Source organism: Nycticebus coucang, chromosome 12 (assembly GCF_027406575.1).
Source record: "Nycticebus coucang isolate mNycCou1 chromosome 12, mNycCou1.pri, whole genome shotgun sequence".
Taxonomy (NCBI): domain Eukaryota; kingdom Metazoa; phylum Chordata; class Mammalia; order Primates; family Lorisidae; genus Nycticebus; species Nycticebus coucang.
The window spans coordinates 106083855-106098159 of NC_069791.1; the positions used below are offsets into that span (position 1 = coordinate 106083855).

The 14305-nt window shown below is 43.0% G+C and overlaps 1 protein-coding gene and 1 pseudogene across 1 annotated transcript; one reads left to right on the plus strand and one right to left on the minus strand.

Moving 5' to 3' along the window:
* Window positions 1-3096: 3096 nt before the first annotated feature.
* LOC128562339 (non-histone chromosomal protein HMG-14-like) lies at window positions 3097-3825 on the minus strand. The gene has a single exon (XM_053557203.1). It carries the CDS (start codon window positions 3823-3825, stop codon window positions 3523-3525), a length of 303 nt encoding a protein of 100 aa, XP_053413178.1. The 3' UTR covers window positions 3097-3522.
* A 9379-nt stretch (window positions 3826-13204) lies between these two features.
* On the plus strand, window positions 13205-14063 carry LOC128561511 (eukaryotic translation initiation factor 3 subunit J-like; annotated as a pseudogene).
* The last annotated feature ends 242 nt before the right edge of the window (window positions 14064-14305 follow it).

Here is a 14305-nt window from a genome sequence, read left to right on the forward strand (position 1 = left end):
CTCCCCCTGCACTCCCACTCTGAGGTTTGGAAACCTGTCCCCTGCAGAGTCCAGACTCCTGGGCATTTTCTTGAGAGGTACGGACAAGGCGTGGGCTGTTACAAGTCTGTGCTGAATCAGTGGCATGGGTGTAAAGCAGGGGACTGTGGTGCGAGGGAGCCATACAGGAGAGGGAGAAATGGTGCCCCATGTCACAGTGCGTGGCAGCGGTAACATAGGGCTCATGCCCCTGGTGATATTTTGGAGAAACACTTCCTATCTCTCTTAGCAACCAGAGGGAGTCGGGTCTGTACTCTGGTGGCAGCCACGGAAACGCAGGCCCCATGAGCAAAGGGTATGCCTGAGGTGGTACCTGCCCAGGTGGGGTGCGGAGATGGAAACTAAAATATGCAATCACAGAGGTGGCATACTCCCAGGGTGGGGCTGAGTCAGCATTGTTACTTTTGTGAGCACAAGATGCACCCAGTCCCCAGCGGAGCATAGCTGGGACAAAAGCAGGTATGGTGGCAGCATCAGCTCAGGGAGGGGCAGGACCTGAGAGCCCTTTGTGAGCTCTAACCACGCCTGCCCCAACACGGAGTGCAGTGGAGACAGAGACGCCAGCTCTGTGAGAATTGGTGCAGTGGTAGCAACACAGGGTGGGGCTGAGTTGCAGTTTCTGTGAGTTCAAACAGTGCCTGGCCTACAGTGGAATACAGCTGGTACAGAACACAAATTCTGCAAGAATATAAGTGGCAGCAACATCAATCTGGGGCGGGGCTGGAACTGAGTCACACTTTCCAGCTTCCGTTAAGCACCTGAGGTAGTTAGGCTTCAGCTCCCCCTGCCGGCTGGTGGCAGAGTGCACAGTCTGGCTGAGGAGACATAGATCTCCCTATGACTCAGGCAGGTGCAAACACCTGGCGCATCTGCTCATTGGAGGGAACTGGGCCATAGCCCTGCAGGGTTACCAGTGACTGGGTGTGACAGGTGCAAGGTGTGGAAGGAGGCATCAACCTCCCTGGACTAACTCATTTGCTGGGCGGGCCCTTCTGACTCCACAGAGCACCAGAGTGAGCCACACTTGAGCTGCCAGCAGACCCCTGCTATCTAGTTGCTGGAGACCTTTTGAACTCTTCCACTTGAGACTTGCTGCTGACTGGGACAATTGATTTGGAACTCTTGACCTGGGCCAATCACTCCCAAGAACCATCCAAGGTGGTACCCTGGTTGTGTTGTTGTGGGAAGGTTTGATTTTCCCTTTCCAGTTGTTGCCTGTGGGGGGCAGGGTGTCTTAGTTGCTTGTATTTCTCCACAGCTGAGACTTCAACCCAGAGTTACTGATTCACTAGGATTGGACAAAGACCAGATGAAAACAAGACAGGGCCACTTAGCCCCACCACACCAAGCAGGTCCCCAGTGTCTCATGCTGTAGTACTATATGGGTCCTTTGCAAAGCTGTGGGGAAAACCTGCAGTCACCAGTCCCAGCTCTTGGGCAAAGGGCTGGTTAATCACTACTCAAGGAGCCTCCAATCCATTTTCACCTTATCTGCTCATCTAGCCAATGGTGTAAAATAATCATGGGGTGAAATCAGCAGAAATACTCTGGCAACATGAATAATCAGAGTAGATCAACTCCACCAAGGAATGACAGGGTGGACACACCAGAAGATTCCATTCATAAATCAGAAATAGAGTTTAGAATCTGGATGGCAAATAAGATGATCAGAATGGAAGTAAAGTTGGAATTAGAAATTCTAGAAATAATTCAAAAGTTATCTCAAGGATTCAATGAATTCAAAGACAAAATCACCAAAGATTCCGACACATTGAGACAAGAATTTGCAGCCCTCCAAGATATGAGAAATACAGTAAAATCCCTCAGTAACAGAATAGAGCAGGCAGAAGAAAGGATTTCTGACATTGAAGACAAAGCTTTTGGACGCTCCCAGACGCCCATAGAGGAAGAGAAGTGGAGAGCAAAAATGGATCATTCTCTCAGAGAACTGTGAGATAATTCGAGGAAAACTACTATTTGCCTTATAGGAATTCCTGAAGGCAATGAGGTTGCTTCAAAAGGCCCAGATGCTCTACCTCAAGAGGTAATTGAGGAGAACTTCCCAAACATGGCAAGAGATTCTGAAATTCAGATAGCAGACAGTTTCAGAAACCCAGCATGACTCAATCCAAATAAAGCATCTCCCAGACACATTATAATTAATTTTGCCAAAGTTAATATGAAGGAGAAAATTCTGCAAGCAGCCAGATGTAAGAAAACCATAACCTACAGGGGAAGAATATTAGAATGATTACGGATCTCTCTGCTGAAACTTTTCAAGCTAGAAGAGGATGGTCATTGACCTTTAACCTCCTAAAACAAAATAACTTTCAACCCAGGATACTGTATCCAGTTTCATTCCATACTGAGTTTCATTTATGATGGAGAAATTAAATACTTTAATGACATTCACATGTTGAAGAAATCTGCCATAACTAAACCAGCTCTCCAGGATATTCTCAGACCCATCTTCCACAATGACAAACACAATGCTCTACTCTACCACCAAAGTAAACTCACTCAGAAACTTTTTTTTTTGTAGTTGAGATTTTATTGGTTTTGTTGAGCATCAGTACAGACATTTCAATTTGTACACAATTCTTAACATATGTACCCAAAATCTAAAAAGCCATTTATTGTAATTCTTTTTAAAAGAGTTATTCCAGTGACTTTCCAGACTAAAATTTGGAGGCAAATTTTCCTTAAGAGGATACCAAGTACCAGTATCTTCAAATGCTGATAAGCTGTTAGGTAAGTCCCACCAATTCACACTTCATTATCATATGCTACATGCTCAGATTTTCAGTCCTTCACAGCCCAGTAACAAAGTTATTAGGAAAATAGGAGGTCCACAACCAAAGATGTTACAGAGTGTACACAATTCTGATACAGAGAGCCATGATCACAGGAGTGGTTTTCTTTTCTTTTCTTTTTTTCTTTTTTCTTTTCTTTTTTTTTTTTTTTGTGGTTTTGGCCAGGGCTGGGTTTGAACCCGCCACCTCTGGCATATGGGACCGGGGCCCTACTCCTTGAGCCACAGGCACCGCCCAGGAGTGGTTTTCTTTAGGAAACAATTCTACCACAAAACAACATGGGAATAGAAGTAATTTAAAATGTTCACACATCAAATGCAGGACTGGGACTCCACACTGCCATTTAGTATGCTTCGTATTACAGGATATAAAAACTAACCCCCATCTATGGAATGTTAAGCTCACACCCAAGACAGTCAAAGCCTCCCATTAATTCAACATCCCACACTATTTTCTGGTTGTACCAAAAAATAAAAAACCAGCAAATGATTTTGCCTTTTAAAAAAAAGCATTTACACTTAAAAAATGGGATGAGGTGGGATTCCCTCCTTCTTAAAAATGTTTATAGAGCTACTAAAAAACTTGCATTTACAAAATAGTTGATAAAAATACTCCTCCGGATTGTACAAGAAGGGAGACAGGGACCACTGATAAGACATGGTATATGATATTAATCAGACTTGGCTTCTTTCTCTCCTGCTTCGTCAGCGGCTGGATTCTCCTCAGTTTTAGTTTCTCCGTTTTCTGCTGGTAAATCTTCTTTAGTTTCTTGGTTAGCCACTTCGGCCTGCTTTCCCTTTGCTCTTTTCCCTTTTGGTTGCACTTTTTTGTCTGAAGATTTGTCCCTTGCTGCTGCCTTTTTTGGCTTTGTTTCCACTTTCACAGGAGCAGGTTTAGCTGACAACCATTCCAATCTCCTTTGGGGCTCTTCCTTTCCCGAGCCTTCAGCAGAGCTGACCTTCCTCTTCAGCATCTTTGCAGCTGGCAGGTGCCTGTGGGCTGCAGTGTACAGAGAGAATTCACAAAGCTGTGCTGGCTGGCTGGTGCCACTCCTCCCACTGTCTGAGCTGCTGAGACCCCAGCGGAGGCAGTGGGAGCTCACTCAGAAACTTTTGATCAAATTCCAACTTCCACAGTGGCAAAAGGATTAAAAATGTCCACTGGACTTTTGAAAAACTCAATACCCAAAATACTACCAGGCTTATCAATACTCTCAATTAATATGAATGGCTTAAATTGTCCTCTAAAGAGGCACAGATTGGCTGACTGGACACAAAAACTCAGGCCAGATATCTGCTACATACAAGAATCTCATCTTATCTTAAAAGATAACTATAGACTCAGGGTGAAGGGATGGTCTTCTATAATTCAGGCAAATGGAAATCAGAAAAAAGCAGGTGTTGCAATTTTATTCGCAGATACAATAGGCTTTAAACCAACAAAAGTAAGGAAAGATAAGGATGGTCACTTCATATTTGTTAAGGGTAACACTCAACATGATGAGATTTCAATTATTAACATTTATGCACCCAACCAGAATGCACCTCAATTTATAAGAGAGACTAACAGACATGATAACTTGATTTCCACCAGCACCATATAGTTGGAGATTTTTAACACCCCTTTGGCAGTGTTGGATAGATCCTCCAAGAAGAAACTAAACAAAGAATTGTATATATATATAAAATTTTTATTTATTTTATTTTTTATTGTTGGGGATTCATTCAGGTTACAGTAATTGCATTTGTTAGGTTAAGTCCCTCTTACAATTGTGTCTTGCCCTCAAAACGTGTGGCACACTCTGAGACCCCACCCGCTCCCTCCTTTCCTCTCTCTAAGCAAAGAAATTTTTTTTTTTTTGTAGAGACAGAGTCTCACTTTATGGCTCTTGGTAGAGTGCCATGGCCTCACACAGCTCACAGCAACCTCCAACTCCTGGGCTTAAGCGATTCTCTTGCCTCAGCCTCCCAAGTAGCTGGGACCACAGGCGCCTGCCACAACACCCGGCTATTTTTTGGTTGCAGTTTGGCCGGGGCCGGGTTTGAACCTGCCACCCTCAGTATATGGGGCAGCGCCTTACTGACTGAGCCACAGGCGCTGCCCCAAAAATTCTTAATAAATATTATAGGAAACTCTATTCTCAGAAATATGGAAATGTGAAGGAACTATACCAGTACTTGGAAGCATGCCAACTTTCTAGACTTAGCCAGAATAAAGTGAAAATGTTGAATAGCTCTATATCAAGTTCTGAAATAGCATCAACTATGCAAAATCTACCCAAAAAGAAAAGTCTGGGACCAGATGGCTTCATATCAGAATTCTACCAAACCTTTAAAGAGGAACTAATACCTATATTACTTAACCTTTTCCAAAATATAGAAAAAGAAGGAATATTACCCAACACATTCTATGAAACAAACATCACCTTGATCCCCAAACCAGGAAAAGACCCAACAAGAAAAGAAAATTATAGGTCAATATCTCTAATGAATATTGATGCAAAAATATTTAATAAGACCCTAGCAAACAGAATCTAGCAACACATGAAACAAATTATACACCATGACCAAGTGGATTTTATTCCAGGGTCTAAAGGCAGGTTCAATATACATAAGTCTATAAATATAATTCATCACATAAACAAAATAAAAAACAAAGGCCATATGATGCTCTCAATTAATGCAGAAAAAGCTTTTGATAATATCCAGCATCTTTTCATGATCAGAACACTTAAGAAAATATGTATAGAAGGGACTTATCTTAAACTGACAGAGGCCATCTACAGTAAACTCACAGCCAATATCATATTGAATGGAGTTAAATTGAAATCATTTCCACTCAGATCAGGAACAGGCAAGTTTGCCCATTGTCTCCACTGTTCTTTAACATTGTAATGGAAGTCTTAGCCATCACAATCAGGCAAGAAAAGGCAATCAAGGGTATCCATATAGGGTCAGAGGAGATCAAAGTTTCACTCTTCGCAGATGATATGATTGTATATCTGGAAAACCCCAGGGATTCAACTACAAAACTCTTAGAAGTGATCAAGGAATACAGCATTGTCTCAGGTTATAAAAGCAATACTCACAAATCTGTAGCCTTTATATATACCAACAATAGTCAAGCTGAACAAAACAGCCAAGGACTCTATTCCTTTTACAGTAGTGTCAAAGAAGATGAAATATTTGGGACTTTACCTAACAAGGACGTGAACGATCTCTATAAAGAGAACTATGAAACTCTGAGAAAAGAAATAGCTGAAGATGTTAACAAACGGAAAAACATACCATGCTCATGGCTGGGAAGAATCAACATTGTTAAAATGTTCATACTACCCAAAGCAATATACAATTTTAATGCAATCCTTATTAAAGCACCATTGTCATACTTTAAAGACCTCGAAAAAATAATACTTCATTTTATATGATATCAGAAAAAACCTTGATTAGCCAAGACACGATTCAGAAATAAAAACAAAGCAGGAGGAATCACGCTACCAGACCTCACACTATACTATGAATCGATAGTGATCAGAATTGCATGGTACTGGCACAAAACCAGAGAATAGAACAGAATAGAGAACCAAGAGATGAACCCAGCTACTTATCATCATTTGATCTTCAACAAGCCAATCAAAAACATTCAGTGGTGAAAAGGCTCCCTATTTAACAAATGGTGCTGGGTGAACTGGCAACTTGTAGAAGACTGAAACTGGACCCACACCTTTCACCATTAACAAAGATAGACTCTCACTGGATAAAAGATTTAAACTTAAGACATGAAACCATAAAAATACTAGAAGAAAGTACAGGGAAAACACTTGAAGAAATTGGCCTGGGAGAATATTTTATGAAGAGGACCCCCCAGGCTATTGAAGCAACACCAAAAATACGTTACTGGGATCTGATCAAACTAAAAAGCTTCTGCACAGCCAAGGACACAGTACATAAAGCAAGCAAACAGCCCTCAGAATGGGAGAAGATATTTGCAGGTAAGTCTCTGACAAAGGTTTAATAATCAGAATCCACAGAGAACTCAAATGCATTAATAAGAAAAGAACAGTGGAGTGGTGCCCGTGGCTCAGTGGGTAGGGCACTGGCCCCATATACCAAGGGTGGCGGGTTTGAACCCGGCCCCACCAAAATGCAACAAAAAAATAGCCGGGTGTTCTGGTAGGTGCCTGTAGTCCCAGCTACTCGGGAGGCTGAGGCAAGAGAATTGCCTAACCCCAGGTGTTGGAGATTGTTGTGAGCTGTGACGCCATAGAACTCTACTGAGGTTGATAAGATGAAACTCTATCTCTAAAAAAAAGAAAAAGAAAAGAACAAGTGATCCCATCGCAGGCTGGGCAAGGGACTTGAAGAGAAACTTCTCTGAAGAAGACAGGTGCATGGCCTACAGACATATGAAAAAATGCTCATCACTGGGTGGTGCCTGTGGCTTAGGAAGTAGGGCACCAGTCCCATATACCAAGGGTGGCAGGTTTGAACCCGACCCTGGCCAAAACTGCAACAAAAAAAATTAATTAATTTAAAAAAATGCTCATCATCCTTAATCATCAGAGAAATGCAAATCAAAACCACTTTGAGATATCATCTAACTCCAGTAAGATTAGCCCACATCACAAAATCCCCAAAACCAAAGATGTTGGCATGGATGTGGAGAAAAGGGAACATTTTTGCACTGCTGGTGGAAATGCAAACTAATACATTCCTTTTGGAAAAATTTTTGGAGATCACTTAGGGATCTAAAAATAGACCTGCCATTCGATCCTTCAATTTATCTACTAGGTATATATCCAGAAGACCAAAAATCACATTATAACAAAGACATTTGTTGGGCGGCGCCTGTGGCTCAAAGGGATAGGGCGCCAGTCCCATATGCTGGAGGTGGTGGGTTCAAACCCAGCCTCAGCCAAAAACCACAAAACAAACAAACAAACAAACAAAAAAAAAAACAAAGATATTTGTACCAGAATGTTTATTGCAGCCCAATTCATAATTGCTAAGTCATGGAAGAAGCCCAAGTGCCCATTGACCCATGAATGGATTAATAAATTGTGGTATATGTACACCATGGAATATTACACAGCCTTAAGAAAAGATGGAGACTTTACCTCTTTCATGTTTACATGGATGGAGCTGGAACATGTTTTTCTTAGCAAAGTATCTGAAGAATGGAAAAAAGTATCCAATGTACTCAGTCCTACTATGAAACCAATTTATAAGCACCCACACTTCCATGTGAAAGCTATAACCCAACTACAGCCAAGATGAAGGGGAAAGAGGAGGGGGAGGTTAGAGGAGGGAGAAGGATGGGTGGAGGGAGGGTAATTGGTGGGACCACACCTATGGTGCATTTTACAAGGTTTACATGTTAAATCTACTAAGTGTAGAATATAAATGTCTTATCACAATAAGAAAATGTGGTGAAGGCTATGTTAACCAGTTTGAAGAAAGTATTTCAAATTATATATAAACCAGCACATTGTACCCCCTAATTGCATTAATGTACACAGCTTTGATTTAATAAAAAAAGAAAAAAGATGGTTCCTAGCCGGGCGTTGTGGCGGGCGCCTGTAGTCCCAGCTACTCGGGAGGCTGAGGCAAGAGAATCGCTTAAGCCCAGGAGTTGGAGGTTGCTGTGAGCCCTGTGAGGCCATGGCACTCTACCGAGGGCCATAAAGTGAGACTCTGTCTCTACAGAAAAAAAAAAAAAGATGGTTCCTCTTGGCTTGGCACCCTGTAGCACAGTGGTTACAATGCCAGCCACATGCACCGAGATTGGCGGGTTCAAAACCAGCCCAGGCCAACTAAACAACTGCAACAAAAAAATTGCTGAGCATTGTGGTGGGTGCCTACAGTCTCAGCTACTTGGGAGGCTGAGGCAAGAGAATCATTTAAGCCTAAAAGTTTGAGGTTGCTGTGAGCTGTGACGCCATGGCACTCTACCAAGGGTGACATAGTGAAATTCTGTCTCAAAAAAAAAAAAAAAAGTATGGTTTCTCTTTAACATGTACTACACAACCACAAAAATTTACAATATTAACTATAACATTTTGGGGGAAGATAATGCCTGATAGAACTCTACATTGATGTAATAATAATAATAATAAAGGCTAAGTGCGGTGGCTCATGCCTGTATTCCTAGGACTTTGAAAGGCCAATGTGGGAGGATCACTTGAGGCCAGGAGTTTGAGATCAGCCTGAGTAAAATAGTGAGACTTAGTTTCTACAAAAATATACTATCAGACGGATGTAGTGGCACCTGCCTATAGTCCCAGTACTTGGAAGGCTGAGGCAGGAGGATTGCTTGAGCCCAGGAGTTTGAGGTTGCAGTGAACTATGATGATGCCACTGCATTGTAGCTCAGGGGGACAGAGCGAGACTCTGTCTCAAAAAACAAACAAACACATTGACATCAAAAAACAAACAAAAACCCAGTAAGTACTAGTATTTTAATTATAGGTTAAAGCATATTTTATATGTTGACTCAAAGAGAAAATATTTTGTGTACAACTATAGAGGAACTGCTTTACATATAGCTCCAAATGAAAAGTATTTTATTGGCTGGGCACGGTGGCTCACACTTGTAATCCTAGCACTCTGGGAGGCCAAGGCAAGTGGATAGCTTCAGAGCTTCAGCTCATGAGTTTGTTGAGACCAGCCTGAGCAAAAGTGAGACCTTGTTTATGCTAAAAATAGCAAAAAACTGAGGCAAGAGGATCGCATAAGCCTAAGAGTTGGAGGTTGCTGTGAGCTATGATGCCATGGCGCTCTACCCAGGACAATAGCTGGAGACTCTGTCTCAAGAAAATAAAAATAAATAAATATATACAAATAAAAAAAAAAAGACGGAGACTTCACATCTTAAAAAAAAAAAGAAAAATGTTTTATTTGAAAAGTCTACTGAGTTGTTTGATACGTAAGGTAGAAAATAGTAAAATGATAACATTTCCTAAGCTAACCCAACAAGCCTATTTAAGTAGCTGAATTATACACTTTTTTGTCATTGTTGTTGAGACAGAGTCTCACAATGTCGCTCTTGGTGGCGTCATAGCTCACAGCAAACTCCAGCTCTTTGGTTTAAGTGATTCTCTTACCTCAGCCTCTCAAGTAGCTGGGACTACAGGCACTCACCACAACGCCTGGCTATTTTTTGTTGCAGTTGCCATTGTTGTTTAGCTGGCCTGGGCCAGGTTCGAACCTGCCACCCTTGGTGTATGTGGCTGGCACCGTAACCACTGTGCTATGGGTGCCAAGCCTGAATTACATACTCCTGAGTATGGTTTGAATTCTGGGATCTAAGAGAAACTAGCTTCATTTATTGGAATAGCCATGTTTTTCTTAAAGTTAAGTTACGTGAAGTGAAATTCTCATTCATCTTCCCTCTTACTCTTGATTTACGACTGATTATTTTTGTTTAGGTTAATTCCTATCAAGGTTTTAGCTGTGCCTTCCTCAAGGACGGATATTGAATCCTTTTCATCTGCTGTTGAAGCCTCCATTTCTACAAAAATTGAGAAATGTTTATGGTTGTTATTAAAGCATTATTAAAGTGTTTGGTGGAAACAACATCTAGTAAATTATACATTATAATCCACACAATAAATAATAAATTACAACCCACACAGCACATGTGTTGACTATTCCCAGCCTCCTGTCCTGTCTGGATGAGAGACCCAGGGCGGGAGGTAGAGGTGACAAGATTAATGAGTGGGTCAAGGAATAAAAGTCAAGACAACTTCTGAGAACACAGTGCCAGAAACATCCAGCCATGATTCAAGGATAGAACTTAAGCTTGAATACAAAAAAGACATTGCCTCTGGGTCAGGGGCTGAAGTGGCCGTCGGCATTGATGTGGTTCCCAGTGTGAGTGTTGTGGGTGGTCTTGGTGACCAGTCTCTCTGTCGCCATCCACAGAACCCCAAATTGATTCAGTTGTCTGCTAGAGTAGCCCCCCCAGGGCTGCCCTAACAAAGCACACTGATCGGATGGCTTGGGCAATAGCAGCGTGTTCTTTCTTAGTTCTGGAGGTTAGAAGCCCAAAGTCAAGTTGTTGGCAGGTTGACTTTGAGGGAGAATCTTTCTTTCTTTTTTTTTTTTTTGAGACAGAGTCTCACTATGTCACCTTGGGTAGAGTGCTGTGGCGTCACAGCTCACAGGAACCTCTAACTCTTGGGCTTAAGAATTCTCTTGCCTCAGCCTCCCAAGTAGCTGGGACTACAGGCGCCCACCACAATACCTAGGTATTTTTTGGCTGCAGTTGTTTAGCTGGCCCAGGCTTTGTTCAAACTTGCCACCCTCGGTGTATATGGCTGATGCTGTAACCACTGTTTGTGTATCTATCAATGTGAAAGGAAAGCCACCAGTCGTACATGAATCTTCTGAGAAGTTAGAGCAGGAAAGGATCTCTGAATGAGTCTAGATGATGCACTTTCCAGGGGAGCAGGCCAAAGACAAGGAGCTTTCCCACCATCCCTTGGACGTGCTGGCTGAGCAGGACTTTGGGAAAGGGCTTTTCCTGGGAGGCCACACAGCTGCTAAGCTGGAATCTGGCTTTGGAACCCACTAACCATGTGACCTTGGGCAAGCCTCATGACTGCTGTGTGTCTCAGTTTCCTAATCTGTGAAATGGGGCTATGAATGGAGTCGGCTCCTGAGGATTAGAAGAGGGATGTATTTAGGCTGCTCAGTGTTCATCTTTCTCTGGCTTTGGTGGGTCTAGACATTTGTTAGGCAAAGCATGAAACTCTCCTGGCTTTTCTGGTTCTGTTAAAACAGTCCTTCCAGCTTACAGAAGATTTCATTTCTGACCTTCTACAAGACCTCCAGCAGATGACTTTGATCTCTTGTACCACACCCTGAATTACTGACCCGTGACTGTCATGCTGACCACCTCCTGAGCTACATGTGCACCAGGCCCTGAATTGCTTCAGAAGAGGCCTCTTCCCTAACTCGGCGCTGTCACCATTTTCCATTTTGGGTGACAGCCCATCTGCTCACAGGTGCTCTTAATAAATCTCTGCTGTTAACTCCACTCAGCCTGGTTCTTTGCGGCCCTTCCCACCTTTCCACACCTAACACTTAGCACTGTGCTTGGCACTTGGCAGGTGTTCAGCAAGGCTTAGCTGGTTGTCATCCATTTCAAGGCTATTCCTCCCTACCACACTCGGATGATCCTTGTCTTACAGTCAGGGCTAGATCCAGGTGTGGGGGAGTTTGGGCTCTGTAGTCTGGCATGCCCAAGTTCCAATCCTGGCTTTCTCCCTTCTTGGATGTGTGACCTTGGGCACCTTGTTTCAGGGTTCTGAGCCTCTGTTTCCCTGTCTTTAAATGGGGGTGAATGATACTCCTGGCTGTAGAGAGTCATCGTGAGGCTTGCAGACCATTCTTTCATTCAGTCAGCAAATATTTATTTCTGTCCTCGCTGCCTCAGGAGTCTATCTAGAGATTAAACAAATCAATGAGGGAATTATTCTGCAAGATGGAAGAATGTTAAGTGTTAGGGGAGGAACAAAGCAGAGAATGAGAAAGAGGTGGTGTTTTGTCGTCTGCTCTGGCTGCTGTAACAGAATACCATAGACTGGGTGGCTTAAACAACAGTTGTCACAGTTCTGGAGGTGGGAAGGAGGGGATCAGGGGCCAGCATGGTCAGGTTCCGGTGAGGACTTCTCTTCCTGGCTTGCAGGTGGCTGCCTTCTCCCGGGGTCCTCCACAGCTGGGAGACAGCAAGTGAGCAAGCTATCTAGCGTCTCTTCTCCCAGGGTGGGGGCTCCTCTCTCATGACCTCCTCTAAACATAATCACCTCCCAGAGGTTCTGTCTCTATTTTTTCCTTTTGGAGGTTGGAGTTTCGACATGGGAATTTTAGAGATACACAGTCAGCCCAGGGGAGGCCGAATGAGAACGTGAAGAACTGGTAACTTACAAAAGGACATTTGTACTAAACCCTGAAGCAGATAAGCGTGTCAATCATGGAATTCCAAGATAAGGGCACAGAAAGTGCAAAGGTCCTGGGGCAGGAATGTGCCGGATGGATCTGAGGGACTGGACAGGAGCCAGTGTGGCTGTAGCAGAGCGGAGGAGGGTGTGTGTGTGAATACAGGAACAGAGGCTGCTGGAAGGACTTTGGCCTGACAAAGAGGTCAAGTCTAACCATTAGAAACATTCCACACATATTTGTTGAGTGCCACTCTTGTCCCAGGCACTGTGTGGGTGCTGGGGATTATCCAGGTCTCCAAAAGCTGGGCCCTGCATCTGGGGACATTTGGAAGCTTGAAGATGGGTTTTCTGGGCGTCCATGAGGCTATCTCGGGTCTAATTAGTTTGTAATGAAAAGCGGGTACTCCACACAAGCTCACACCCGGGTCGAGATGGCGGCGGCAGCGGCAGCGGCTGGGCACTCGGCCTCTTGGGACGCGGACGCGTTCTCCGTGCGGAAGGCCGGGGGCGGTGGCACCGCCGGCGGGGACCGCTGGGAAGGCGAAGACGAGGATGAGGATGTCAAGGATAACTGGGATGATGATGATGATGAAAAAAAAAGAGGAAGCAGAAGTAAAACCAGAAGTAAAAATTTCAGAAAAGAAAAAAATAGCAGAGAAGATAAAAGAAAAAACGGCAACAGAAGAAAAGGCAAGAAGAAATTAAAAAGAGGTGAGAAGAACCTGAAGCACCTAAAGTGCTAATACCGGAAGAACAATTAGCAGATAAACTGCGGTTAAAGAAATTGCAGGAAAGTGTAACTGGCTTATTGTACCCTCAATGAATCCCCAACAATAAAAAAAAAAAAAAAAAAAAGAAATTGCAGGAAGAGTCAGACCTTGAATTAGCAAAGGAAACTTTCGGTGTTAATAATACAGTTTTTGGAATAGATGCTATGAACCCAACTTCAAGAGATGACTTTACAGAATTTGGAAGGTTACTAAAAGATAAAATTACACAATACGAAAAGTCACTATATTATGCCAGTTTTGTGGAAGTCTTAGTTCGAGATGTGTGTATTTCATTGGAAATTGATGACTTGAAAAAGATCACCAATTCATTGACTGTGCTTTGCAGTGAAAAACAGAAGCAAGAAAAGCAAAACAAAGTCAAAAAGAAGAAGAAAGGTGTGGTTCCTGGAGGGGGATTAAGGGCCACCATGAAAGAGATCTGGTAGATTATGGTGGTTGTGATGGAGGACATTACAAGACTATGAAGACTTCCTGTGACATTTTATCTTCTGGTGTCTTCTTTATGTTGCTCACAATCCCTTCAACATGTAGCACAATTTCCTTTCCTTTCAGTTCTGCCGAATGTCACAATCAGAAGTGCAGTATCTTTTGTGCTGGTGATTTAACCCCTTGACACTTAGGTGCTAATGTGCAGAGGAGGGAACTTGGATCTTGCTGCCAAGGGGATAAAATTGGGAACCTCAGTCGCTTCTAAATCATAGTTCAAAACAAAACGAACC